At 39.9% G+C, this 27,114-nt stretch overlaps 1 protein-coding gene across 1 annotated transcript in view; it reads left to right on the forward strand.

Annotated features, from left to right (window-relative positions):
* dock1 (dedicator of cytokinesis 1) overlaps positions 1 to 27,114 on the forward strand; it is a 693,250-nt gene that overhangs the window by 617,091 nt on the left and 49,045 nt on the right. The window contains exons 45-46 of the mRNA XM_041210280.1: positions 22,190 to 22,366; positions 22,771 to 22,854. Of these exons, the coding sequence (XP_041066214.1) occupies positions 22,190 to 22,366; positions 22,771 to 22,854 (261 nt within the window). The remainder of the gene's footprint in view (positions 1 to 22,189; positions 22,367 to 22,770; positions 22,855 to 27,114) is intronic.

Consider the following 27,114-nt stretch of genomic DNA (forward strand, 5'->3'; position numbering starts at 1 on the left):
TCCCTGAGACAGCACTTAGTCTCAGGGAGATGTGCGCTTTTTCGCTGTGGGAAAGATGGACACGAATTTGTGAGGCAACCACACGTTCCAGGGCTTTGGAGAGGAAAGGCTGGATGGAGATGGAATAGTAGTTTGCCAGGGCAGAGATATCAAGGGTATTTTTTTTGAGGAGAGGTGATTATAGATTTGAAGGGCATGGGGACAATGCCTGAGGGAACTGATAACACCATCAACTAAGATAAGGGCCAGGAAGGGAAGTTGGATGGTTGGTGGGAATAAGATTGGGGGCGTAGGGAGTGGTTCGCATGGAGGGTTTAAAAGATGATTTGTTGTGGAGAAAAGCTGTGGGTTATCTTTGCATTCCAGGATGTGTGAAATACTGAGCAGCTTTGGAAAGGGTTCCTATATTACTTTAGGTGGTCCAGCCATCTCAGGCAATGAAAGGCTAAAGCAGTTGTTTACCATAAATATTCAACTCTGCGTCCCTTGGACTTGGGGAGTGCAAATTTGGGCCATACCAAGGGTATGACCAAAGTGAGAGAGGGTGATGGTTTTAATGGGGCAAGGGTATTAAAGTGGAATCTGAGCAGATTGGTAGCAGCAGAAATGTCACAGTGAATGGAGAGATGGATTTGTGAGGCCAGACATTTGGAAGCTAAACTGGAATGGGAGCAATTGTTAATGTGACATTGCAATATTTGCAGCAATTTACATAGACATGTTCATGCTAATAGTGGACATTTTAGGGTAATGATGAAAGGACATGCATGTGGAAGGAACAATGAAGTAATATATAACTACCATATTACAAACGGATATATGGATTAAGCTAAAGAACAAAAAAGAAAGCAAAATGAGTTTCACGTTCTGCTTGCTGGCCAACACAAAGCTCAATAGCAGCCTGCATACTGCACAACTCCAAGTTGAAATGCAATGCAGTGAGTAACCTTTAAGCCTTGTGCCAGCATCTGTGAATTTTCTGTTTTTTGAAGTACATTAATAAGGATTAGTAACTATGGTTATACAGTTCATTTTTCTTATCCTATTTAAATCTATTGATTGAAACCTTTGAAAACTATGTGATATTGAGAAATGTCTGCATAAATTCTTTCCACAAAAATATTCATAATTGCACTGGAAAATTATTGAAAAAGCAGGGAAATGTTTATGATGTTTAATCTTTGAGTTTGCTAATTATATACTGGAGTTAAATCCTAGATATAGCAATATTTTGCATTGGCATCTTAACAGTTTGTACCTGCTAATTTTACATGATGATCACAGTTTGGAGTGAAAATAAGAGTGAACTGTATAGTTTCATGACAAAATGCCAGTAACTATTAATAGTACTGTCAGTGTGAATAAATTTGAGTACAAATTATTTAGCTTGTTTCAGCCTTTAGTCCCATTTCTCCTCTTGATGATTTTCATTGTCAGTGATTAGAAGGGTGAAGTTTTGCCACCTATGCATCATTAAGTTCTAAAATTTCTTCTATGTTTGAAATGGGTATAATAATCTGTTAATGTCATTGTTTGCTGCATTCACTTGGAATTACCTTTGGATCTCATCAGATTATTTTACCTCCAAGAGCATCTATTCATGGAGCAACATCGCCTTTAAAAGGCCGGGTGACCCCACAGTCTATTGATCTTCATTCACATTTTAAACAGGATAGTTCGGAAGAAAGCTTTAATATGGTGTTTTTTTAAAAAATCATTAGTCAATTTCTATGGCATTTAAAAGAGGAGGTAACCAAGCAATCAACTTGAATTTAAAAATTAACACCAGCGTCTCTTTTATGGAGGTGTTCATGCATTAGGAATTAAATTGGCATAATTTTGCTGGTGAATCATTTGCAAGGAGGCATCGTTTTATTTTGTCTGCTAGTCTTGCAAGCCATCTGTGAACACCTCAACCGAGTTTTGCAAATGGGATACAGGACTTGCTATCATCAGGTTTTCAGTACATTTGCAATTTGGCATGTGGGAATCTGACCATCTGTCCAACCATAACAAATAACTTCTCACATCTATAACTTAAATTATTATGTTTACCAGGCTCTTAAATATTAATGATATTGTGCTTTTATGTGTATCCTATAAATTCTATGAATACTAATTTAGTCGAGCAGTTAATTGGCATTGGAAATCAAGAAATTACAGACATTTTTTGTTCATTCATGGGACGTGAGCATCGCTGGCAAGAGCATTCATTGCCCATCCCTAAATGTCCTTGAGAATATGCTGGTGAGCAGCCTTCTTGAAACACTGCAGTTCACGTGGTGTAGGTACACCCACAGCGCTGTTAGGGAGGAAGTTCCAGAATTTTTGTTTTTATTTCAGATTTCCAGAATCCTGAGTATTTTGCTTTTGCCTTAGCAGGTGGCTATGTTCAAGTTTTGATTGAAAGTTTGAAGAGGTTATTAAAGGATCAGCTGTCTTCGATGTGCTTCCTGAAATCGATGTTTGTTTTTACAACAGTTGAGGGGACTTACATATTTTCAATGGATTTCATGAATAAAAGTTTTTTTAATATCAAGTGTATTTGACTGTGAGGGCATTAGCATTGGGTCATTAGAGACTTAATGTTTTTCGTCTTCAAATGGCTCCAGAGGTCTGCCCATGCTGGGTACAGGAGGAGACATGAAGTGGCTATGGAGGAGACATGGTCATGGAGAGGGCATGGAGATTGGTGTGAGATGACATTTATCATTTAGCATTTATCATTAAAACTGGACCATTGTCCCTTGTCATCTGCCTTCTGATGTTGCCACTTCGGGCCGGACCTTGCCTCCCTGACACGAAAATATGATGGCAGGGGCCCTCTTAAAGGAGACGGATCTGCTGAGTCACTGTGTTCCCAACTAGACCTTCCTGCCTCCTCCACAAGACCTGGCCCATTATCACCATGCCACTGTCCCCTATTACTAAACACGACTTTGTGTTATCTTTAAGGTGGAGGATGAGGATTAAAAAGTCAGAGATTTAAGGAAAACTAAAAATAAAACTAATGGGACTAAAATAGACTGATTTCCAGGATCTACTGGTTTTCACCAAGAGGTGTTAAAAGAAGCAGGTGAGGAAATTGTCGATGCAATAGTCATGATTCATCAAAACTCAAGATTCAGGAATTACCCCTTCAGATTGGAAAACCACTTCATAATTTAAGAAGAGGAAGAGTGATAAACTACAAAATGTTAAGACTATTAGTCTTACATCAATTGTGCAGAAGGTACTAGAATTTATTATTAGGAACAGATTGAACAAGCATTTGAAGAAATAAGAACTGCTCAGAGAAAGCTAGCATGTTATTGGTCTCTATTGAATCAAGCTACCTAATTTTTTAGGTTGATAACTAATGTGGTAGGTAGATGAATGCCAGTGGGCAAAGTTATTTATGTGGACTTCCAGAAGACATTTGACAAGATTCCACATAAGAGACTGTTAACAAAAATGAGAACGCCTAGAATTGGAGACAACCTATTGGCTTCGATTGGGAATTGGTTAGGAAGTAAGAGAGAGTATTCGCTTGGTGGTACAGAATTTAAGAGTTGCTGAAAAAGACACGTATTGACAATGCTTTTCATCTGGCACTCATTAGGACAGATGCAAGACTGCCAAATTTCAAAGGGAGCACCAATTTATACTGTGTGAGAAAAGGGTGCTGATTGGTTGGGAAGTCGACACTGGTTGAGGTGTTGACGTGCAGAATGCACCAGGGAACTGTTGTCCTTCATGCTTTTGTTCAACTAAAAAAGATGCAGTGCCTGGACATATTCCTTTAGCCTGCAGAGGACAGGTCCCTGCGTATGAATACATATAGCTTTTAGTAAGCATAAATGAACCACATTGTGAGCCCAACTGATAATCTTAAATTGTGTTTTTTTTTTGTAATTCTTAGCGCAGTAGGGGTTATTCAGCAAGTGTTGTCCAATCACGGAATCACATCCAAAGTTAGAGAAAGTGTAGGCATAATGGGTGTGTACACAAATTGACAGATGTGAATGGTGGTGTCCGCCAGGGATCTGTATTGGTACTGCAGCTTTTCACTATATTTATAAATGACTTAGATGAAGGAATAGAGAGAGAGAGCTGTATGTCTACGTTTGCTGACAACTGTAAGCTATGTGGCATAGTAAAGAGAGTTGCAAAAGGGATCGTGATAGATTAAGTGATTGCACAAAACTGTGACAGATGAAGTTCAATGTGAGAAAATATGGGGTCATCCACGTAGGAAGATTTTTATCTTCATATAGCTTGGACAAATCAAATTGGTAAAAGTAGCCTGGAGGGTGAGTTCACAGAGTCTATTCAGGATAATTTATAGAACAATACTTTCTGGAACCAACCAGGGAACAGACTATTTTAGAACTGGTAATGTGTAGTGAGACAGGATTAAGTAATACTTCTGACACATTCCGTCTTCCTCAACCAATGATTCCCACCCAGCGTGGCTCCAATGTTTCCGATCCACGTCACACCCTTCCCCTCTTTCCCAGAACCATGATAGGGTTTCCCTTGTCCTCACCTTCCGCCACACCAGCCTTCATATTCAACAGATCATCCTCTGCCATTTCTACCAGCTCCAGCTTAATGCCACCATCAAACGCATATTCCCCTGCCGCCCCCCTTTCAGCATTCCATAGGGACCGTTTCCTCATTGGCACCCTGGTCCACTCCTCAGTCACCCTTAATACCCCCGTCCTTCCCTCCAGTGCTTTTCAGTGCTAGCATGGAAGATGTAACACCTGTCGTTTCACCTCCTCCCTTCTCACTATACAAGGCCCCAAACACTCCTTCCAAGTGAAATAGCAATTTATTATACTGTATTCGCTGCTCACGATGTGGTCTCCATTACACTGGAGGTACCAAACACAGACAATGGATCACTTTGCAGTACACCTCCATCCAGTTCACAGTGCAGCCCAGAGCTTCTGGTTGCTTGTCATTTTAATTCTCCCCCTTGCTACTGTGTTCCAGCAAAGCTCAAAGCAAGCTTGAGGAACAGCACCCTATCTTTTGACTCGGCACTTTACAGCCTTTTGGGCTCAACATCGAGTTCAACAAGTTTAGATCATAACTTCTGCCTCCCTCTTGTTCCACATTTGTTTTCCTCTTGTTTTTTGTGTTGCTGGGGTGGTCATGTCTTGTATCTTTCTTCATCCCTTCAACTCTATTGCATTCAGATGTTTTTTAAGTAGCCATTTACACCTCATTTGGGCACCAATATTTGTTTCTTTCTATATTTATTACCATTCGCTTTGGCTGTTGCATCATGAAATCCTTTGTTATTTAATTTCCCCTGGCTTCCACCCTATCACAGACCTTCTCCTTTGTCCTTCCTGTCATCTCCTCACTTCTACTGGCTTAAAAACTGTTACTTTTCCATCTTCAGTTCTGATTAAAGGTCATTGACAGATACTGCCAGACCTGCTGAGTTTTCCAAGCATTTTTCTTCATTTCAGATTAACAGCATCGGTAGATTTTGTTTTTGTGTAATCATACTAAAATTCACTAGCTAACATGATAGAATTTCACCTTCAGTTTGAAGATGAGAACTGTGGGTCTGATACTGGTGTCTTACCCTTGTAATTGCCTTTATTTAAGTTTATGAAGATGGAGTTGGCTGAAGTGGAACAGAAAAATAGATTGAAAGGTAAGATTGTGGCGAAGCAGTGGCAGACATTTAAGGAGATTCTTCATAACTCTCTACAAGGATATATTCCACTGAGAAAGAAAGACTACGAGAAGGATGTCCCATCTGTGGCTAACTAAGGAATTTAAGGATGGTATCAAATTGAAAGTAAAGATGTACAATGCTGCAAAGATTAGTGGTAGGCTAGAATATTGGGAAAATTTTAGAAACCAACAAAGGATGACTGAAAAAATAATAGAAGGAGATACCAGAGTCTGAGAGAAATATAAAAACAAACGATAAAAGTTTCTACAAATATATGAAAAAGAAGCGAGTCGCTAAAGTGAATGTAATTCTCTTAGAAGGTGAGACTGGGGAATCAATAATGGAACACAAGGAAATAGCAGAGACTTTGAACAAGTATTTTTTTACCTGCCTTCACAATAGAAGACACAAAAAACACCCCACGAATAGTGGAAAAGCAGGGGCAAAAATGAGGGAGGATCTTAGAACAATTATAATCACTAGAGAAAAAGTACTAGGAAAACGAATGGGACCAAAAGCTGACAAGTCCCCTAGACCTGATGGCCTGCATCTTAGAGCCTTAAAGGAAGTAGCTGCAGAAATAGTGGATACATTGCTTGTAATCTTCCAAATTCTCTAGATTCCAGAAAATCCCAGCAGATTGGAAAATGAAAATATAACAACACTATTCAAGAAAGGAGGCAGACAGAAAGCAGGAAATTATATGCCAGTTAGTCTCACATCTGACATTGGGAAAATGCTAGAATTGATTATTAAGAAGGTAATAGCAGGACATTTAGAAAATCTTAATACAATTAGACAGAGCCAAAATGATTTTGTTAAAGGGAAATTGTGTGTGACAAATTTATTAGAGTCCCTTGAGGATATAACAAGCAGGGTGGATAAAGGGGAACCAGGAGATGTGGTGAATTTGGATATTCAAAAGGTATTCAACAAGACTCTGGGAGTCCTCAACATTGGCTCCGGACCCCCCGCCATGCTTTCTCATGGCATCAGGTCAAACAGGCACAAGGAAACATCCTGCTACTTACCACCTACAGCTCCCATCCACCCCAGCAGCTGATGAATCAGTCCTCCTCTATGTTGAACACCATCTGGAAGAAGCACTGAAGGTGGCAAGGATACAGAATGTACCCTAGGTGGGGGACTTCAATCACGAACAGTGGTTCAGTAGCACCACTACTGAACAAGTTGGCTGAGTCCTGAAAGACATTGCTGTTAGACTGGGTATGCGGCAGGAGGTGATGGAACCAACAAGAGGGAAAAACCTACTTGACTTTGTCTCATCAATCTACCTGTCTATGACAGTATTGGACAGAGTGACCAGTCTTATCCTAATGGAGTCCTTATGGAGGTGAAGTCCCATCTTCATATTGAGCATATCCTCCATTGTGTTGTGTGGCACTACCACCATGGTAAATGGGGTAGATTTTGAACAGATCTTGTGACTCTAAACTTGGTATCCATGAGGCATTGCAGACCATCAGCAGCAGCAGAATTGTATTCAACCTCAGCCTGTAACCTCATGGCCTGGCATATCCCTCACTCTATAATTACGATCAAGTTGAGGTTCAACGAAGAGTACAAGAGGGCATGACAGGAGCAGCACCAGGCATACCTAAAAATGAGGTATCAGCCTTGTGAAACTACAACACAGGACTACTTGCATGTCAAACAGCAGAAACAGCATGCGATAGACAGAGCTAAGCAATCCCTTAACCAACAGATCAGATCTAAGCTATGCGGTCCTGCCATGTTCAGTCATGAATGGTGGTGGACAATCAAATAACTAACTGGTGGAGTAAGCTCCACAAAAATCCCTATCTTCAATAATGGAGCATTCTAGTACATCAGTGAAAAAGACAAGGGTGAACAACAGCAGCTATTTTCAGCTAGAAGTGCTGAATGGATGATCCATCTCAGCCTCCTGCTGAGGACCCTGGCATCACAAATACCAGTCTTCAACCAATTCGATTCACACCACATGATATCAGCAAACAGCTGAAGTCACTGGATACTGTAAAGACTACAGGCCTGAACAATATTCTAGCATTAGTACCAAATACTTGTTCTGCAGAACTAGTCATGGCCCTAGTACAGTTACAACATTGGCCATCTGAAAAATTGTCCAGTTATTTCCTGTGCACAAAAAGCAGGATAAATCAAACCCTGCCTATTCGAGGCTCATCACTCTGCATTGATCATCAATGAAGTGCTTGAACGAGGCATCAGCAGTGCTATCAAGCAGAGCCTACTCAGCAATAATCAGCTCACTGACGTTCAGTTTGGCTTCTGCCAGGGCCATGCAGCTCCTGACCTTATTACAGCTTTACTCCAAATATGGACAAAATAGCTGACCTCAAGAAGTGAGGTGAGACTGACTGCCCTTGACATCAAGGCAGCATTTGACTGATTGTGGTATCAAGAAGACCAAGCAAATTTGAAGTCAGTGGGAATCAAAAGGAAAACTATCCACAGGTTGGAGTCATACCTTGTACAAGGGAAGATGGTTGTGGTTGTCGGAGGTCAATCATCTCAATCCCAGGACATTGCAGCAGGAGTTCCTCAGGGTAGTGTCCTGGGTCCAGCTATCTTCAGCTGCTTCAAGAGTGACCATTTCCCATCAGAAAGTCAGAAGTGGGAACATTCGCTGATGATTGCACAATGTTCAGTCCCATCCGCAACAGATACTATAGCAGTCTGTGTCCATACACAGCATGACCTTACCCGGACAACATTCAGGCTTGGGCTGATAAGTGGCAAGTAACATTTGCACTACACAAGTGCCAGGCAACAACCATCTTTAACAAGAGAGAACCTTACCATCTTCCCTTGAAATTTAATGGCTTTACCAATACCGAATCCCCACTATCAGTATTCTGAGGTTTACCATTGACCAGAAAGTGAACTAGACCAGCTGTATAAATACAATACCTGTTGCAAGAGTAGGTCAGAGGCTGGGAATTCTATAGTAACTCACCTCCTAACTCCCCAAAACCTGTTCACCATCTACAAGGCACAAGTCAGGAGTGTAATGGAGTACTCTCCACTTATCTGGATGAGAGCAACTCAAGAAGCTCTACACCATCCAGCTTGATTGGCACCGCATTCACCACCTTAAACATTCACTTCCTCCACTGCCAACGCACAGTAGCAGCAGTGTGTACCATATAAAAACTGCACTGCAGCAACTCACCAGGGCTCCTTCAACAGCACCCTTGAAACCTGTGACCTCTACCACCTAGAAGAACAAGGGCATCAGATGCACGGGAACACCACCACAGCAAGTTCTCCAAGCCACACACCATCCTGACTTGGAATTATATCGCTTTTCCTTCAATGTTACTCAGTCAAAATCCTGGAAATACCTTTAAAACAGCACTGAGGGTGTACCCACAGCACATGGACTACTGCGCTTCAAGAAGGCGGCTCACCGCCACCTCAAGGACAATTAAGGATGAGTTATAATGCTAGCTTAACCAGCAATGCCCACATGCTGTGAAAAAATGAAAGAAGTACCACATAAAAGTTTACTGCATTAGATAAGAGTTCACAGCATTTGGGGTGATATATTAGCCTGGGTAAAGGATTGGCTAACTATCAAGAAACAGAGAGTCAGGATAAATGGGCTATTTTCAGGTTGGCAAACTGTAACTAGTGGAATGGCACAGGGACCAGTGCTGAGGCCTCAACTATTTATGATATATATTAATGACATGGATGAAGGGACCAACTATATTGTAGTAAGATTTGCTGATGATAGAAAGGTAGGTCGGAAAGCAAATTGTGAAGGGGACAAAAAGAGTCTGCAGAGGGATATAGATAGATTAAGTGAGTGGACAAATATTTGGCAGATGGAGTATAATGTGGGAAAATGTGAGGTTGTCCACTTTGGCAGGAAATATAGAATATTATTTAAATGGACAAAGACTGCAGAATGCTGCAGTACAAAGGGATCTGAGTGTCTTTGTACATGAATCAGAAAACGTTAGCTTGCAGGTACAGCAAGTAATCAGGAAGGCAAATGAAATGTTGGCCCTCATTACAAGGAGAATGGAATATTAAAGAAGGGAAGTCTTGCTGCAACTGTGCAGGGCATTGGTGAGACAACACCTGGAGCCGTGTATAGTTTTAGTCTCCTTACTTGAGGAGGGATATATTTGCATTGAAAGCATGTCATAGAAGGTTCACCAAGCTGATTCCAGGGATGAAGAAGTTGTCTTATGAGGAAGGATTGGGCTGTGCTAATTGGAGTTTAGAAGAATGAGAGTTGATCATATTGAAACATACAAGATTCTAAGGGGAACTAGACAGTATAGATGCTGAGAGGATGTTTCACAGTTTAAAAATAAGGGTTTTCCTATTTATGACAGAGATTAGGAGGAATTTTGTCTCTGAGAATTGTTAGCCTTTGAAATTCTCTTCCCTAGAGAGCAGTGAAGGCTGGGTCTGAAGGTTTTCAAGGCTGAGTTGGGCAGATTTTTGATTAACAAGTGAGTCAGGCAGGAAAGTGAAACCAAGGCATCAATAAGACCAGCTTATCAAATGGCAGAGCAAACTCGATGGGCTGAGTGGCCCACTCCTGCTCCTATTTCTTATGATCTGATGATCTTACCAGAACTGAAGTATGAGAACTGGTGGCAGAGAGTAGGCTTGTATTTCCTTGAATATGAAATATTAGGGGGTGACCTAATTGACATGTTTCAGCTGATTGAAGAATTTGGCAGGGTAAGTAGAGAGAAGCGACTTCTTCTGGTCCAGAGAAAGAGACGTAGTCTTTAATATTAGAGCTAGGCCATTCAAGAGAGATGTCGGAAAGCACGTATTCCCACAGTAGAAATCTCAAATGCTCCATGCTCCCCCAGCCCCTGCAAAAGAACTGTTGAGGCTGAGTCAAATGAAAGTCGCAGAATGGTAGATTTTTGTTAGGCAAGGGTATATTATGGGCTATGGAACCAATGCAGGTAGATGGAATTAAGATAAAGATCAGATATGATCTCATTGGACAGTGGAACAGGCTTGAGGGGCTACTTCTGTTTCTATGTTTTTATGGTTGATGGGATGACCAGGGGTATATTATAAATACCCTCAGGTGAGATTGAAGATACTGCTGCACAGTAAAGGTAAAAAAACTATTTTAAATCCCCAGAACTATAATCAATACTTTAATTCTTAATTTGGACTTCTCTTTATTAAACGGAAAACCTTTTGAATTATTTTGTTGCTATCACTTATTCAGACCACTGACTGCTGACATCAATCAATAGGAAGTGAAGCTTAAAGCAGCCATGTATTGATGTTTCAGTTCAGAGGTATACGCAAGCTTTTACAATGATAAGCAATATATTTATAAAATATAGCTTTCTTTGGTGAATTTCCTTTGGGCTATCACCTTAATTAATATATAAGCAATAAAACATCTAAATAAAAAATCTCTTTAAAGTGCCTTTGATCTGTTCACTTTTTAATTTATCAAAAGCTATTCCTACCAGAGTGTTCCTCCTTTGTTGGAGTGTTTTGTGAGTACCAGTTAATAAGCAAAATAATATTTGCGCAGACAGTTGGAAAATCTTCATCAGCCAATCATAGGACAGGATTTTATGGGTGACAGTGTTTCCCCCCTCGTCATAAAACTGTCCCCCCTCTGGCAGGTTGCCCTGCAGCCATTTAAAATTGGCTTGAGATGGACCTTGTGCCCCCATCTGGGGAGGAAGTCCTGCCTCCAAGAGCAGCCAGCCAGTCTGACCAAAAGCTTTCTGGGCCCAGCAGCACCATTTCGAGCAGTGGCCACTGCTGGGACTACATCCAGCCCTGAAGAATAAGAGGCGGGCCGGATGACAAATAAATTTGGGGGAATTATCGTCAGCAGGGCCAGGTTAGGAAGCCCCAGGGACAGGGAGGGGTGGGGGGGGGTGGGGGCGGTGGGGTGGGGGAGTAGAGGGGACACCCAGGGGGGTAGACGTAGGGGGTGGCAGGGGCACAATTGGAAAAAATGGGAGGGAAGCACCTCTCTTTTCCAGGCCCTTAGTAGGCTTACATGCCAGGTTTCCGCCCATGGCCAACCTCCTCCCACTGACCAAAAAGTTGCGGCTGGGTGGAAAATGGCCTTTAAGTGTCCATTAATTGGCTTCTTAAGGGCCTTAATTACCATGAGGGCAGGCAGACCAGCTGAGGCCTTGCTTGCCACCCATTAAATCACAGCCAGGGCGCGGGAGACAGCTCATTGGTGGGAAAGGCACCCACAGAATTTTACTGGCCCTCCTGCCACCTCCCCCCTCCCCCTCCGCCAATATCCGGAGCCTGCTAACCCATTGGCAGGGGACTGTAAAAGTCTACAGTAACATAGTTAAGACACTTACAATTAAATCTCTGCAAATGGTTAGACAAAGTAATTTTAATATTAATGAAAAATAATAACACGATGACTATATAAAATATTTTATTGAGTCATTGTAAATTTAACTCAGTCATAAAATCTCTAGGTTGAGCCAAGGTTTTTACACTAAGTCTTATTTTAAAGTCAACATTGTCAGCACATAAACATATGAAAACATAGCATCTGAAAAGTAACTGACCAAGATTTACAGTTAACATTTTGAGTACACCTTTGTATGTGTGCTTTTTAAATAATGCATAACCAATACAGGTGTGCCTAAATCCCATTTACACTACTGACTCTGCAAGGCTTTTATAAAACCCATGAAAAAGACCTGTTACATTGAACTTGCTACGAAAAGAATGTAAAGTCACATCAGTAAATTAGCTTAACTGTCTCTTTAACCTCTTATGCAAAAACAATATGCTGTGAATGCTGGAAATCTGAAATCAAAAGCACGAATGCTGGAAATACTCAGCAGCTCAGGTAGCGTCTATGGAAAGAGAAACAAAGATCAATGCCCTTTGTTAGATCAGCAAGAAGTTTAAGATTTAATTAATTTTAGCAAAGACAGCAGGAAAAAGTGAGGGCTGGGGAGAACAAAGGGAGGTCTGTGATAGGAGGAAGGCAAAAATGATTAAATAATGTAAGGGATGATGGTGCAAAGACAGGAGGTAACAGGAGAAGTAAAGAAACAAAAGATGAGCCTGGGGAGATGTGAATGGCAACAGCAGAACCATCACCCTAGTTACTAATTACAAGTGTGTACTAACAGTGTACAGGTGTGGCAGCCAAGGAACATACACAATTATACTACCTCAGAAATTAAAATTCTTTCTAGTAGATACAATAATCATGAAACTCTTCTAAATGGCTGTAGTTGAGACTACTTTCCTTTTTGGCTGGTGCTCTTTAAAGGTGCAGAGATTATTGAACCAGGCAGGAAGGGTTTTTGGTGAGCAGATCTTTCTTCATGAAATCTGCTCTCGAAGAATTTTGACGAAAATGAAGAGTGTCATGAACAATGAGAATCAAACCTTATTTCACTATTGCTGTTGGTTGCATTGCAGGAAAAGGCTACAGTGTCTCAGGTGCAGGACAAATTGGCTCCTGAACTTGTTTGTGCCCTTCACTATAAGAACTTTTAACAGGAGTTTGATGTATGGGTGAGGATATGCACTCAAGGCGGGACTCGCTGATTATCTTAATCCATTGGAATAGTTTTTAATACATATTTTAATTAAAGTTAAATCTCTGTGATAGGGTAATCTTTCTTTTATTGTTATTATTCATTTATATGTAATTTTTCACCAAACAAGCAATGTACCCAAAACGAATTTCCATTTGGACAATAAAGTGAATTTATTGATTGATTGACCAGCACCTGCTGTCCAATTAAATGGGAGCAATATTTATGATCTGATATGTGGAACTGATTATTTAGCCGGGAAGTGCCTGATCAAAAATGTAGGCTATGGTCATGCCAGATAAGTGGCAGTTTATTATCTGGCATCCTTTTTTTTTTTTATTCATTCATGGGATGTGGGCTTCGCTGGCTGGGCCAGGATTTACTGCCCATACCTAGTTGCCCTTGAGCAGGTGGTGGTGAGCTGCCTTCTTGAAGCACTGCAGTCCATGTGGTTTAGGTACACCCACAGTGCTGATAGGAAGGGAATTCTAGGATTTAGCCCCAGTGACATTGAAGGAATGGTGATATATTTCCAAGATAGGATGGTGAGTGACTTGGAGGGGAACTTCCAGGTGGTGGTTCCCATCTATCTGCTACCCTTGTCCTTCAAGATGGTAGTGGTTGTGGGTTTGGAATGTGCTGTCTAAGGAGCCTTGGTGAATGCCTGCAGTGCATGTTGTACATGGTACACACTACTGCTACTGTGCGTCGGCAGTGGAGGGAATGAATGTTTGTGGATGTGGTACCAATCAAGTGGGCTGCTTTGTCCTGGATGGTGTCAAGCTCCTTGAGTGTTGTGGAAGCTGCGTTGATCCAGGCAAGTGGGGAGTATTCCATCACACTCCTGACTTGTGCCTTGTGAATGATGGACAGGCTTTGGGGAGTCAGGAGATGAGTTACTTGTCGCACAATTCCTAGCCTTTGACCTGCTCTTGTAGCTACAGTATTTATATGGCTAGTCCAGTTCAGTTTCTGGTCAATAGCAACCTCCAGGATGTTGATAGTGTGGTATTCAGTGATGGTAATGCTGTTGAACATGGTTGGATTTTCTCTTGTTGGAGATGGTCATTGCCAGACACTTGTGTGGTGCGAATGTTACTTGCCACTTGTCAGCCCAAGCCTGGATATTGTCCAGGTCTTGCTGTATTTGTACATGGACAACTTCAGTACCTCAGGAGTCACATATGGTGCTGAACATTATGCAGTCATCAGCGAACATTCACATTTCTGATCTTATGATGGAAGGAAGGTCATTGACGAAGATGAATGACCTCCAACAACCATAACCATCTTCCTTTGTGCTAGGTATGACTTCAACCAGCAGAGAGTTTTCCACCTGATTCCCATTAACTCCAGTTTTGCTGGGGCTCCTTGATGCTACACTCGGTCAAATGCTGCATTGATGTCAAGGGCAGTTGCTCTCACCTCACCTCGAGAGTCCAGCTCTTTTGTCCATGTTTGAACCAAGGCTGTAAAGAGGTCAGGAGCTGAGTGGCCCTGGTGGAACCCAAACTGGGCGTCAGTGAGCAGGTTATTGCTAAGCAAGTGCCGCTTGATAGCACTGTTGATGACCCCTTTCATTACTTTACTGATGATGGCGAGTAGACTGATGGGGCGGTAATTGGCCAGGTTGGATTTGTCCTGTTTTTTGTGTACAGGATATACCTGGGCATGTAGATGCCAGTGTCATAGCTGTACTAGAACAGCTTGGCTAGGGCGCGGCAAGTTCTGGAGCACAAGTCTTCAGTACTATTGCCGGAATATTGTCATTGCCCGTAGCCTTTACAGTATCCAGAGCCTTCAGCCGTTTCTTGATATCACGTGGAGTGAATCAAATTGGTTGAAGACTGGCATCTGTGATGCTGGGGACCAGAGGAGGCCAAGATGAATCATCCATTCGGCACTTCTGGCTGAAGATTGTTGCAAACACTTCAGCCTTATCTTTTGCACTGATGTGCTAGGCTCCTCCATCATTGAGAATGGGGATATTTGTGGAGTATCCTCCTCCAGTGAGTTGTTTAATTCTCCACCACCCTTCATGACTGGATGTGACAGGACTGCAGAGCTTAGATCTGATCTGTTGGTTATGGGATCAGTTAGCTCTGCCTATCACTTGCTGCTTATGCTGTTTGGCATGCAAGTAACCCTGTGTTATAGCTTCACCAGGTTGACACTTCATTTTTAGGTATGCCTGGTGCTGCCCCTGGCATGCCCACCTGCACTTTCCATTGAACCAGGGTTGATCCACTGGCTTGATGGTAATGGCAGAGCGGGGGATATGCTGGGCCGTGAGGTTACAGATTGTGTTCGAGTACAATTCTGCTGCTGCTGAAGACCCACAGCACCTCATGGATGCCCAGTCGTGGGTTGCTAGATCTGTTCAAAATCTATCCTATTTAGCACGGTGACAGTGCCACACAACACGATGGTGGGTAGCCTCAATGTGAAGGCAGGACTACGTCTGCACAATGACTGTGCAGTGGTCACTCCTACCAATGCTGTTATGGACAGTTGCATCTGCGGCAGGCAGGTTGATGAGGATGAGGTCAAGTATGTTTTTCCCTGTTGTTGGTTCCCTCACCACCTGCCGTAGACCCAGTTCAGCAGCTATGTCATTTAGGACTCAGCCAGCTCGTTCAGTAGTGGTGCTACCGAGCGACTCTTGGTGATGGACATTGAAGTCCTCACCCAGAGTACATTTTGCACCCTAGCCACCCTCAGTGCTTCCTCCAAGTGCTGTTCAACATGGAGGAGCACTGATTCATCAGCTAACAGAGGGTGGTACATGGCAATCAGCAGGATGTTTCCTTGCCCATGTTTGACCTGAGACTTAATGGGATCCAGAGTCGATGTTGAGGACTCCCAGGACAACTTCCTCCCACCTGTAGACCACTGTGCTGCCACCTCTGCTGGGTCTGTCCTGGCGGTGGGACAGGACATACCCAGGGATGGTGATGGTGGTGTCTGGACATCCTCTATGAGATATGATTCCGTGAGGATGACTATGTTAGGCTGTTGCTTGACTAGTCTGTGAGGCAGCTCTCCCAATTTTGACACTAGCCCCCAGCTGTTAATAAGGAGGACTTTGCAGTGTCAATAGGGCTGCGATTGCTGTTTCCGGTGCCCAGGTCAATGCCAGGGGGTCCGTCCGGTTTCATTCCTTTTTTGTGACTTTGTAGCAGTTTATTACAACTGAGTGGCTTGCTAGGCCATTTCAGAGGGCCTTTAAGAGTCAACCACATTGCTGTGGGTCTGGAGCACACGTAGGCCAGACCATGCAAGAACAACAGATTTCCTTTCCCAAAGAACATTAGTGAACCAGATGAGTTTTTACAACAATCGATAATGGTTCCACGGTTATCATTAAACTTTTAATTCCAGATTTTTATTGCATTCAATCCACTATCTACCGTGGCAGGATTCGAACCTTGGTCCCCAGGGCATTATCCTGAGTCTCTGGATTACTAGTCCAGCGACAAAACTCTACTATTTATTGAAGTGGGGAAAATGATTTTTTCTCAATATCTTTTTGAGGGAAGAAAAAAACATTTGCTATGGCTATTTGTCCACGCAAATCAACTAGTGGCTGTCATTCTAAAAGGGTTCAAACAGATTTTTACTAGCTTACTATCTGAAATTGATTATTTTATTAACTTTCCATATCATTTTCAAGTTTCAGTAAGTTGTGCTGTCTCCCTTCAATTACTTGAAGTTTCCTCTTCAGTTTTTCATCCAATATGGACAAGTGATTTTTCTATCATCACCATCTGACTTCCTGACAAGAAATGGATATACAAGGAACACCTCAGTACACAGCTTTGCTAAAAAAAGGGCTTTAGTTAACTCTAATGAAGGACCTGCTAAATAAATTCTAACTGAACCTATTAATATTCACTTTTTGGTGTGATTTGATTCATAATGTTATGTAGGACAGGTTATATAAACTAAGTACAGCATTAGCAAAAACAAATAGACTTTTTCACATAAGTAGACAGTAAAATATGTAAAAGACAGACAGTTGCATTTGTATATGCCTGCTTTCTTGTTTTGACATTTTGGTTTGCATTTGAATGAGAATCAACCTTCTGCAATAAGAGCTATGAGTAGAATTTTAGGGGTAGAGATTGGAATAGATTACCTTTTGAAATTTGCTTTGGAAAAGTTGGAGAATACTTTTCAAATTAGGATGAAGCAATGGCAAAGAATATTTGAATATTGAATAAAAAGTTAAACCTAAGTAAAATACTGCAAATACTGGAAATCTGAAATAAAAACAGTAAATGCTTGGAATGCTCAGCATGTCAGACAGCATCTGTGAGGTGAGAAACAGGGCTAATATTTCACGTAGATGACCTTTCATCAGAATTGGAAGATGTTATATAGATTTAACTACTTTTCGCAAGTGCAGAACAAGTACCAGTGGGATTGGGGGAGCTGGTGGGAAAACAAAGGCAAGATCTATAATAGGAGAGAGGCCAGGAGCAACTAAATGAAAAAGGGGATGATGCTGTAAGGCAAAAGGAGTTGGTAATGGGATAAGTAAGAAGCAAAACAGGGTCCAGATGAGGTATAAATAGTTGTAGCAAATCTATTACTAGCATCTGCTGTCCAATAAATCGGGAGTGATAGTTATGACCTAAAGTATTGAACTCAAATATTGTGGACAAATGTTTAGAGAGCTAAAACTGCAGGATTACAGTCCATTGGTGATAGGATGACAATATCAGCATGCCATTGCCATATTTCATTGACATTTTAGTCAGTCAGACTAAGTAACTTTATTCTAAAAATGAGTTGATCATCATTTAAGGAAATCCAACTGTGTCCTGTAATAATTTACTCCTCCAACAAATGGAATGTTCAGATTTGACAATCCAAGAAAAAGAACCAAACATCTTACTATCTGATCAGATATTTTGACTATATACTGTAGACTCGCTACTGTCAATTCTAATATGTTTTATTTGTAGAAAAAAGAAGACTTGGAGCTGATAGAGACCTTCAAAATTATGAATGGGTTGAACAAGAAGATGTGGGGAGAATGTTTCTAATTGTGGGAGAATCCAAAACTCAGAACTATAAATAGGGACACAAGGCAGAATTTCTTTACTCTGTGGTTAAAAGGTGGAACTCGTTACCACAGGAAGTGGTTGATGTAAATAGCTTAGATTTTTTCTAAAAGAAACCAAGACAAGACATAGGAAACAACAGAATAGAAAGATATGTTAGAAGGCTGAAATAGGGTAGATGGAATAAGAGAAGTGTATGGAGTATAACCACCAAGACAGATTGAATGGTCTGTTTATGAGCTGCGTATTTCATGTTACAGAGTAAAGTTTATTTCTACAATTTTATCACAGATGAATTCTTAAATTAGATCTTCAGTGTTCACAGTGAAGCTTATTTGAATTTTGATTGATAGTTTACTCTGTAATTGAGAAGAGAACAGAATTACAGTGCAGGTATAGCAGAGGGCTTAGAAATAAAATGAATGTAAACTTTAATGTTGTTTTTAATTAAAAATGTTATGCCAGATCAAAGCTTGAAGTTTCCTACATGGGTGCAACCCCAAAGTTAGACCCAAAAAAGCATCCAATGGCACACTTATTTTACCAATGCCAAAATGCTCAAGAACCCTCCCAATCTCATTAGGATACACACAACCTTAAATGGACATAAAGAAACAGAAATTAGTGTTAACAATCAGTGCTCAAAAAGCACTAATTTCACACCAATATGTTTCCTCTTTGAATTGTAAAATTTAAGTTTCAACTAATTTAATCATCCGCCTTGCACATCAGGCACAGCATGTTTAAAAACTTGCAATCAGTGAAACTGTTGAATTTTTAATGTGACTTACACTTGTGCAATAAAAATAAATTTTTTAAAACAGCAAAAACAATGCAGGTCTCAAGTGAGAATGAATTTTTTAAAATGTTCAAAAATATTGCCATCACAAGACAAGAAAAATTACGTTGTTTTCTGCTACATCTGAGAATCTGTTCTCAATGTTTTGAGATTTATAACAGCAAGCTAGTGCAATTAAAGCATATTCCCATTTGAGAGACAGGGGTGTGGCAAGTTTTGAGGACATGGCTTTGTTTGGACACAGTGTTTGATGGATTCATTTCACATTCATTTTATTTGGATGCTCTGCTATACTGTTACTGTTCTCTTCACAACCACAGAGTAAACTACCAGTCAAGATTCAATTAAGGGAGTGCTTTAGAGGTCAAAGAGATTGGACATATTGTAATGATGCACATAACTCACTTAGACCCAAATTCCCACAATCTATATTTAAATAGTTTATATGTGATCAGACTTAGGTGTGTGTGTAGGCATATGTGCAGAGGAATTTCTAGGCCCGCATGGTTCCTGAATAACTCCCAACTGATATTATCTACTATTGAGGAATAAAATCTAATCTTGTTTGGATTTTGCAGTAGAAAGATCATAAGAAATATTAGCAGGGCCTAATCAGTGAGATCATGGTTGATCTGATTTGCAGGCTTACTGCACTTTCTTTCCTGTCCCCCATAACCCTTGACTCCCTTATCAATCAAAAATCTGTCTGACTCATTCTTGAATAAATTCAATGAACCAAGCTCCACTGCTCTCTGGGGTAGACAATTCCAAAGATGATAACCCGCTGAGGAAAGAATTCCTCCTCATCCCCATCTAAAATGGTGACCCTTATTTTTAGTTAGTTCCCCCTAGTTCTCCCCCACGAGAGGAAACATCTGCTCAGTATCTACCCTGTCCAGCCCCCTCAGAATCTTGCATGTTTCAATAAGATCACCTCCCATTCTTCTAAACTCCAGTTAGCATAGGCCTAAGTTGCTTGCCTTTCCCCATAAGACAACCCCTTCATCCCAGGAATCAGCTGCCTCCACTGCAAGTACACCCTTTGTCAAGTAAGGAGGCCAAAACTGTACACAGTACTTCAGGTGCAGTCTCACCAGTGCCCTGTCCCTTTGTAGCAAGACTTCCCTACTTTTGTATTTCATCCGCCTGACAATAAGGGCCAAAATTCCATTTGCCTTCCTAATTACTTGCTGTACCAGCATGCTAACTTTTTGTGTTTCATGTACCAGGACACTCAGATCCCTCTGTACTGCAGCCTCTGTCCATTTAGATAATCTGATTTTCTATATTTCCTACCAAAGTGGACAACCTCACATTTTCCCACTTTATACACCATCTGCTAAATTTTTGTTCACTCACTTTATCTATATCTCTTTGCAGCCTCTAATGTTCCCCTCATAACTTGCTTTCCTACCTATTTTTCTATCATCAATAAATTTGGCAACAATACAATTGGTCCCTTCATCCAAGTCATTAATATAGATAGTAAACTGTTGAAGTCCCAGCATTGGTCCCTGTGGCACTCCCAATAGTTACAATTTGCCAACCTGCAAATGGTCCATTTATCCCAAATCTGGCTGTCAGCATGGACAGAGGACTAGCTAACTAATATATCGCCCTAAAACCATGAGCTCCTCTTTTGCACAGGAACCTTTTATGTGGACCTTATTTGAACGCCTTTTGGAAATTCGAGTACGTGACATCAATTAGTTCCCCTTTATCCCACCCTCCTTGTTATATCCTCAAAGAATAATGCTCAAGGAATAGCACATGAGTGCTCATCGTTACTAAGGAATAAATCGTACCACAACTTTCAGGGTCCACGTGTGCGCAGCTAAATGCAGAAATCAGAAAGGTCCTGTCCGGGTTGTCCTGCACCTCCCCAAGCTTCATACCAAAAGTATCTAGTCACAAGATTCGGCATTCAAAAACGTGATGGGTATGAAGTAGCATTGTTCCCCCACTAGTTACCAATATACTAGAAAGATTTAAATTTTGTCCATTCACATAAAAGTGAATTTTTAATGGTGTGCCTTAATTACTGAATAACAACCTCTCTGGAACTGAAAATTAACTTTTATACTTCACATTTTAATAATTGAAGAAGATTTATTTTTAAATTTTAAATCTTTTTCTCTCTCTGTCTTTATCCCATCTTTCTTTCCCTCTCTTTATTTCACTTTCTGCACGTGGTTTTAGAATGAATTAAATATTCAATTTTACACTTCCTGGTTTGGAACTGTGTGCCATAGTAAAGATTCTTCAATCTAATTGGTTGAAGAGATACGCTGTTGCTTACCCTGTTCTTATAGGTCCCAGATTCCCTGTAGATGTTAGCGCATTGTATTGGACTCCCTGTGATCATAACCTGCCCACGCAAAGTCTCTGGAAAAGCTGTCAGCAAAAAGGACGGGAAGTGTTATTTGTTCGCACCTGACCTCAAAATCCAGGCCATTGTTCTGTGCTCTGGATACTTACTGATTTTAGCTATAGGGATGAGATTGGACAGCCAGCTTTATATAGGCTATATTTTAATGTCTTACTTATGGTTGTAGAAGTGCATCATAAAAACTGAAATTCAAGATTATAGTTGACAGGACTTCTGTCATCCAAGGAGTAATATTGTAACAATGCTTAAAGCAAACTAAATCATTTTAATTTGTTTAATTTTTAGATAACTTACCTGAATGTACCTTACTCACAGATTGGTGTCTTCTAAGGGAAATCACCATGTGGAATATAACAGTCTGGAACTCACATAATAGAAATAGTAGCATTCTCTTTACTTTTTAACCAAAAAAAATATAGTCCATGGGATTATAAACCATTTGAGTCCTGATTTTCTTCAGATTGTGGAACAAGTATTGCTGCTAATTGGTCATAGTGGAGAAACTTAGAACTAAACGTGAAAATGTTTATCGCACTTGAATAAAATGCAAAATACCTTATATTGATTTCTGAGCATGGTACAAATATATCAGAAGTCATTCAAATAATAATTACTTCAAGCAGAAAAATACTAGTTTTAAGTTTATATTTTACACATATACAATATATATACACATTCTCTTTGTAGGTCGAGATAAGCCCCTTGGAGAACGCAATAGAAACGATGCAGTTAACGAATGAGAAGATCAATAACATGGTTCAACAGCACATGAATGACCCAAATCTACCGATTAACCCTCTCTCCATGCTGCTGAATGGAATTGTGGATCCTGCAGTAATGGGTGGTTTCACCAATTATGAAAAGGTTTGTTCATTGACTTTTTTCCCCTTTTCTATTTAATAATACAGATTTCAAAGTCAGAAAATCTTATTTAAATGGCGCTATCATTGGGTAATAAAATTAACGTGATTATTCATCTTTTATAGATAAATTGTTTTTCTCTGGTACATTTTACCGTTATAAGCTCAGTTAATTTTAGCAAGGGTAAGGATAAATACATCATTGTGTTACATATTTTCCTACATCCATTAGAAACTTTTTGTTATGTGTTCACTGAAGTTTACACTTGGAAGCTTGATCTTCCCTATCACATATTTTCTAATTATGACATCACTTTCAGGAATGCAAGCTCCATTCTGAAAATGCTTCTTAAAAATAGATTTCTAATTGTTTTTATTAAAACTGCATGAGTGTTATTTTTATATCAGGCATTCTTCACTGAAAGATACCTGCAGGAGCACCCTGAAGACCATGAAAAGATTGAAAAGCTCAAGGACCTCATAGCTTGGCAGGTAAAATCCATATGATTTTAACCACTTGGAATGTTGCGAGCCTTGAAAGGAATAAATTAGCATCACATGAGACAGAAAATGAGCACTGCATTTTTCCTGGTGAAAAGTTGTCAGTGACTTCATCTGACAGAATGAATGCCACAAGATAATGAGTTCCAGATTGTGACACAGAAATGTCAGTAGATGATCCCATGTGAAACTAAAAAAGCTTAACTATTTTCTCTGTCAATGTTTTTTATTCCACACATAGTAACCTGCATATACACTCATAGCCCGCTGTACTTTGGTGGCACCTTCTGTAACATTGGTAATACAAATTCAATAAATTAGTTATTATATAAAATAAACTGAACTTCATTTTAAACACAGATAAAAACAAAAAAACTGCGGATGCTGAAAATCCAAAACAAAAACAGAATTACCTGGAAAAACTCAGCAGGTCTGGCAGCATCGGCGGAGAAGAAAAGAGTTGACGTTTCGAGTCCTCATGACCCTTCGACAGAACTTCAAAGTTCTGTCGAAGGGTCATGAGGACACGAAACGTCAACTATTTTCTTCTCCGCCGATGCTGCCAGACCTGCTGAGTTTTTCCAGGTAATTCTGTTTTTGTTTTTTCATTTTAAACACCTTTTTCTAATGGTTTCAAACTCATTTTCTGGAAAAGAAAGTAGTTATTTAAAACTGATGAAATGATTATAATATCTGATGATTAAAAGGGATCTTGCCATCTGACCAAGTAAGTACAATATAAAAAGTTCTATTTGTAGGTATTAGGGTACCCATTGGCACTATTGGTATAACTTGATACTCTATTACTCCTGTCCCTCAGGTTGTGTGGAGCATTCCAATTTTTAACAATGATCACACTTGCCCAATAGCCCTGCAATAATTGTGCATTGGAATGAAGAATGAATGCTATTTTCTCTTTACCTTTTATAGGCATCAACATTAACAAATAAACACAATATTTGTAGGTGTTTTAGAAGTCTTTGTCTTAGAGTGCAATGGGAGCATCCTGGTTCAATCCCTGACAATCCTTTTCAGAAATAAGCTGCATCAAGCAGATAGACTCTCAGTAGAAAAACATCTCCCCTAGGACTAGAAAATTAGGTCAAGATTCAAAAGAAAGCTCATTCCTCTTGCATATCCTACCAGGGTCTGACGGACTGAACTAAAAGCAGCACAGGTAAAGGGGCAGTATTAGCTGGTCGTCATCATCATCGTCATGTGTGCTCTGCCCAAAGGCATTTCCTGAGCTCATGGTCTTCTCCATGTGCTTCTGTCCTGTGCCATTCTTTTCATTTTCCAGTAACTCCCTTCAATTTTCAAGTCATCATGCATCGACATTCCCTTCTTCCCTCTTCCTCTTTTTCCTTGAAATCTTCTCTCCATAATGTCTCTTACTAGTCTGTTTCCTGTTAAATGTGCCCTTCCCAGTCTCTCTGCCTTTTCCTAATTATGTTCAGTTGATTTCTTTCTTTGTTCACTCTCTACAGCACTTCATCATTTGTTACTTTATATGTCCAACTGATCCTTTCCATTAAAATAAAAGCAAAATACTGAGTAAGTTGGAGATCTGAAATAAAAACAAAGTGCTGAAAAAACTCAGCAGGTCTGGAAGTATCTGTGGAGAGAGTAGCAGAGTTAACACTTTGAATCCAGTATGACTCTTATTTTGAACTCAGCTCTGAGGAATATTCAACATAACTTCTCTGCTTTTAATTTCTGTTTTTCTATAAATAAACTCCAGTGCTTTGTTGTATATCTTATGGCTCTTTTTAATGTGCATTACTACTTGTAATGATTTGGTAATCTATATCCCTAAATCCCTTTGCGTTTCTATCTCAATTAGACTCTTATTTTCCAAGGAGTATGTGGCCTCCTTATTTATTTGAACAAAATGTACCATCTTACACATCTTACACAAACGAAATTCATTTGTCATTTACATACCCATTCTGCAAGTTTGTTGATGTTGTCTTGTATTTTGTCTTGCTCAATACTAACTATATCCCCTAATTTAGTGCTATCTGTAAATTTTGAAATTGTACTTCCAATCTCTGAATGCATACTATTTATATAAATAGTGAACCACAATAATTCCAGCCCCAATCCCTCCAATCACTTCCTATCTTCACCAAAGATTCTAAAATCTTCAACATTTTGCAATCTTTAAGAGGGGAGATGGGAGTTTATGTTATGACATTGACCTAAGTCCATGGCAACCCTGCCTTCTTTCTGTAACCCCCTGGTTTGGACTGTGTTTATTGAGTCTAACTGTCCATCAGTCTAGCTTCCTTAGAAATATCAAATTATATTGGGTTGAAGCTAGAGCTAATTTAGAAAAAGTAACAACTTGCTGAAAAATCATGAATTCCAAAAGCTGTATGCAAGAGAAAAGAACTGATTATTCTTTTTATTCAAGATAAGAATGTCCCAATAGGATATGTTGCTTAGTTTTAAAGGAAAGCTGGCATTCAACAAAAATGCAAGCCATGATTTCATGATTAGAGCAGCCCTCAGATGTATAGCTTTTTTGTAAAAAAATTTGCAAAATGCTTCATTAATTACATACAGATGAGTCGAGGTGGCCCCATTTCCTAGTCTAATACAGGTTTACTCTGTGGTATCCATCTGTATGATCTGCCCAGCCGGCAATCTGCCTGCATTGTTAATGTGTCCAATGTATCTGGCTTCAATTAAAGTCAAATATAGTCTCATAATTTAGAGGAATTTTTATCTTGTGTTTCATTGGGGTACTGAGCCCCCAAAAAATTATGTTTTGTTTCTATAGATAAAGATATAACACTTGCTAAGTTTATCCTTTTCTTGTGTGAGTCAATCCCTTAAACCTAACCCTGGCTGTTGAAACATCTGAGGTATCATTGAACCATAAATATGCACTTCAGTCTGTCTGTGTGATTATTGTTCTGAGAAAAGTATGCATAATATACCCATCTATTAAGGAGGTGAATAGTGGCAGCTGTTAATTCTATCTGTCCTTAAGCAAGTCAAACAAGCATCATGTCCTGGGATACAAAAAATGTACCTTTTGAATTATGACCTAATAGACTATTCAGTGAAAGGTGTAATTTTGACCTCCTCAGGATTTCCTATTTGCCATTCAATTATTCAATTATTGAATAAACCCATCACACCCATCATTAGTTACAGTTGATTAAAGATTTGGCTTGGTTCTATATGAACCTATACAATACCATTCATTGTAATGAAGCACTTCCTAGTTTTGACCCAATTTTTACATCAAGGGTTGACCAATTTCATCCATGAGGTAACCATAGCAATCTTCCCAAACTAGGCTGCTAGTAAAAACAAGGTCTTTGAAGATAGTTTTCATTAATCCCACCTTCAAAATGTGTGCAGGAGATATTGAGATAAAGGTAAAATAATAAAACATATCAGCTTCATTAAGTGAAAAGGGTTAAAATAGATGGAAAGAATAAAGTTGAAATAAAAGGAGGGCTGAAAGAGACTAGAAAAAAGACATGACAAATGAAAAGCTACTTAAAAGTGTTTATTACATAAAATTCTACTTTGTGTTTCATTTAGTAGTTAATATTACAGTAATAGAAAAGCATAACATGCTTGAAATCTGGAATAAAAATAATCTTATTCTTACTGTTTAAGTAGCTTTATTCAGGTAAATAAAAACACTATATGCTGGAAATACTCAGTAGGTCAGACAAAATCTGTGAGGAGAGAAACAATGTTAATGACTTTTCAGCAGAACTGGAAAAAGTTAGAGATGGTACAGGTTTTAAACAAGTGAAGAAACTGAGAAAGGTTGGGGGACAGGGGGAGGAGAAGAAAAAGGGGAGATAAAGGCAAAATACTGCGGATGCTGGAAATCTGAAACAAAAACAAAAAGTGCTGGAAAAGCTCAGCAGGTCTGACAGCACCTGTGGAGAGAAAGACACAGTTAACGTTTCAAGTCCGTATGACTCTTCTTCGGAACTGACTGAAGAAGAGTCATACGGACTCGAAAAGTTAACTCTGTTTTTCTCTCCACAGATGCTGTCAGACCTGCTGAGTTTTTCCAAGAAAAGGGGAGATCTGTGATAGGGTGAAAGGCAGGATTCATGAAATGACAAAAGGGAACAGAAAGAAGATTGAAAATGGGACAAGAAAAGAGACAAAAGATGGGTCTAGCGGAGCTGAAAATGATGATAACAGTGTTATCACTAGCAAGTGCTATCTCAAAAAATGGGACCATGTTCATTTCCAGAATTCTTTTTTTTA

This window comes from Carcharodon carcharias, chromosome 17 (assembly GCF_017639515.1).
Source record: "Carcharodon carcharias isolate sCarCar2 chromosome 17, sCarCar2.pri, whole genome shotgun sequence".
NCBI classification, from domain to species: domain Eukaryota; kingdom Metazoa; phylum Chordata; class Chondrichthyes; order Lamniformes; family Lamnidae; genus Carcharodon; species Carcharodon carcharias.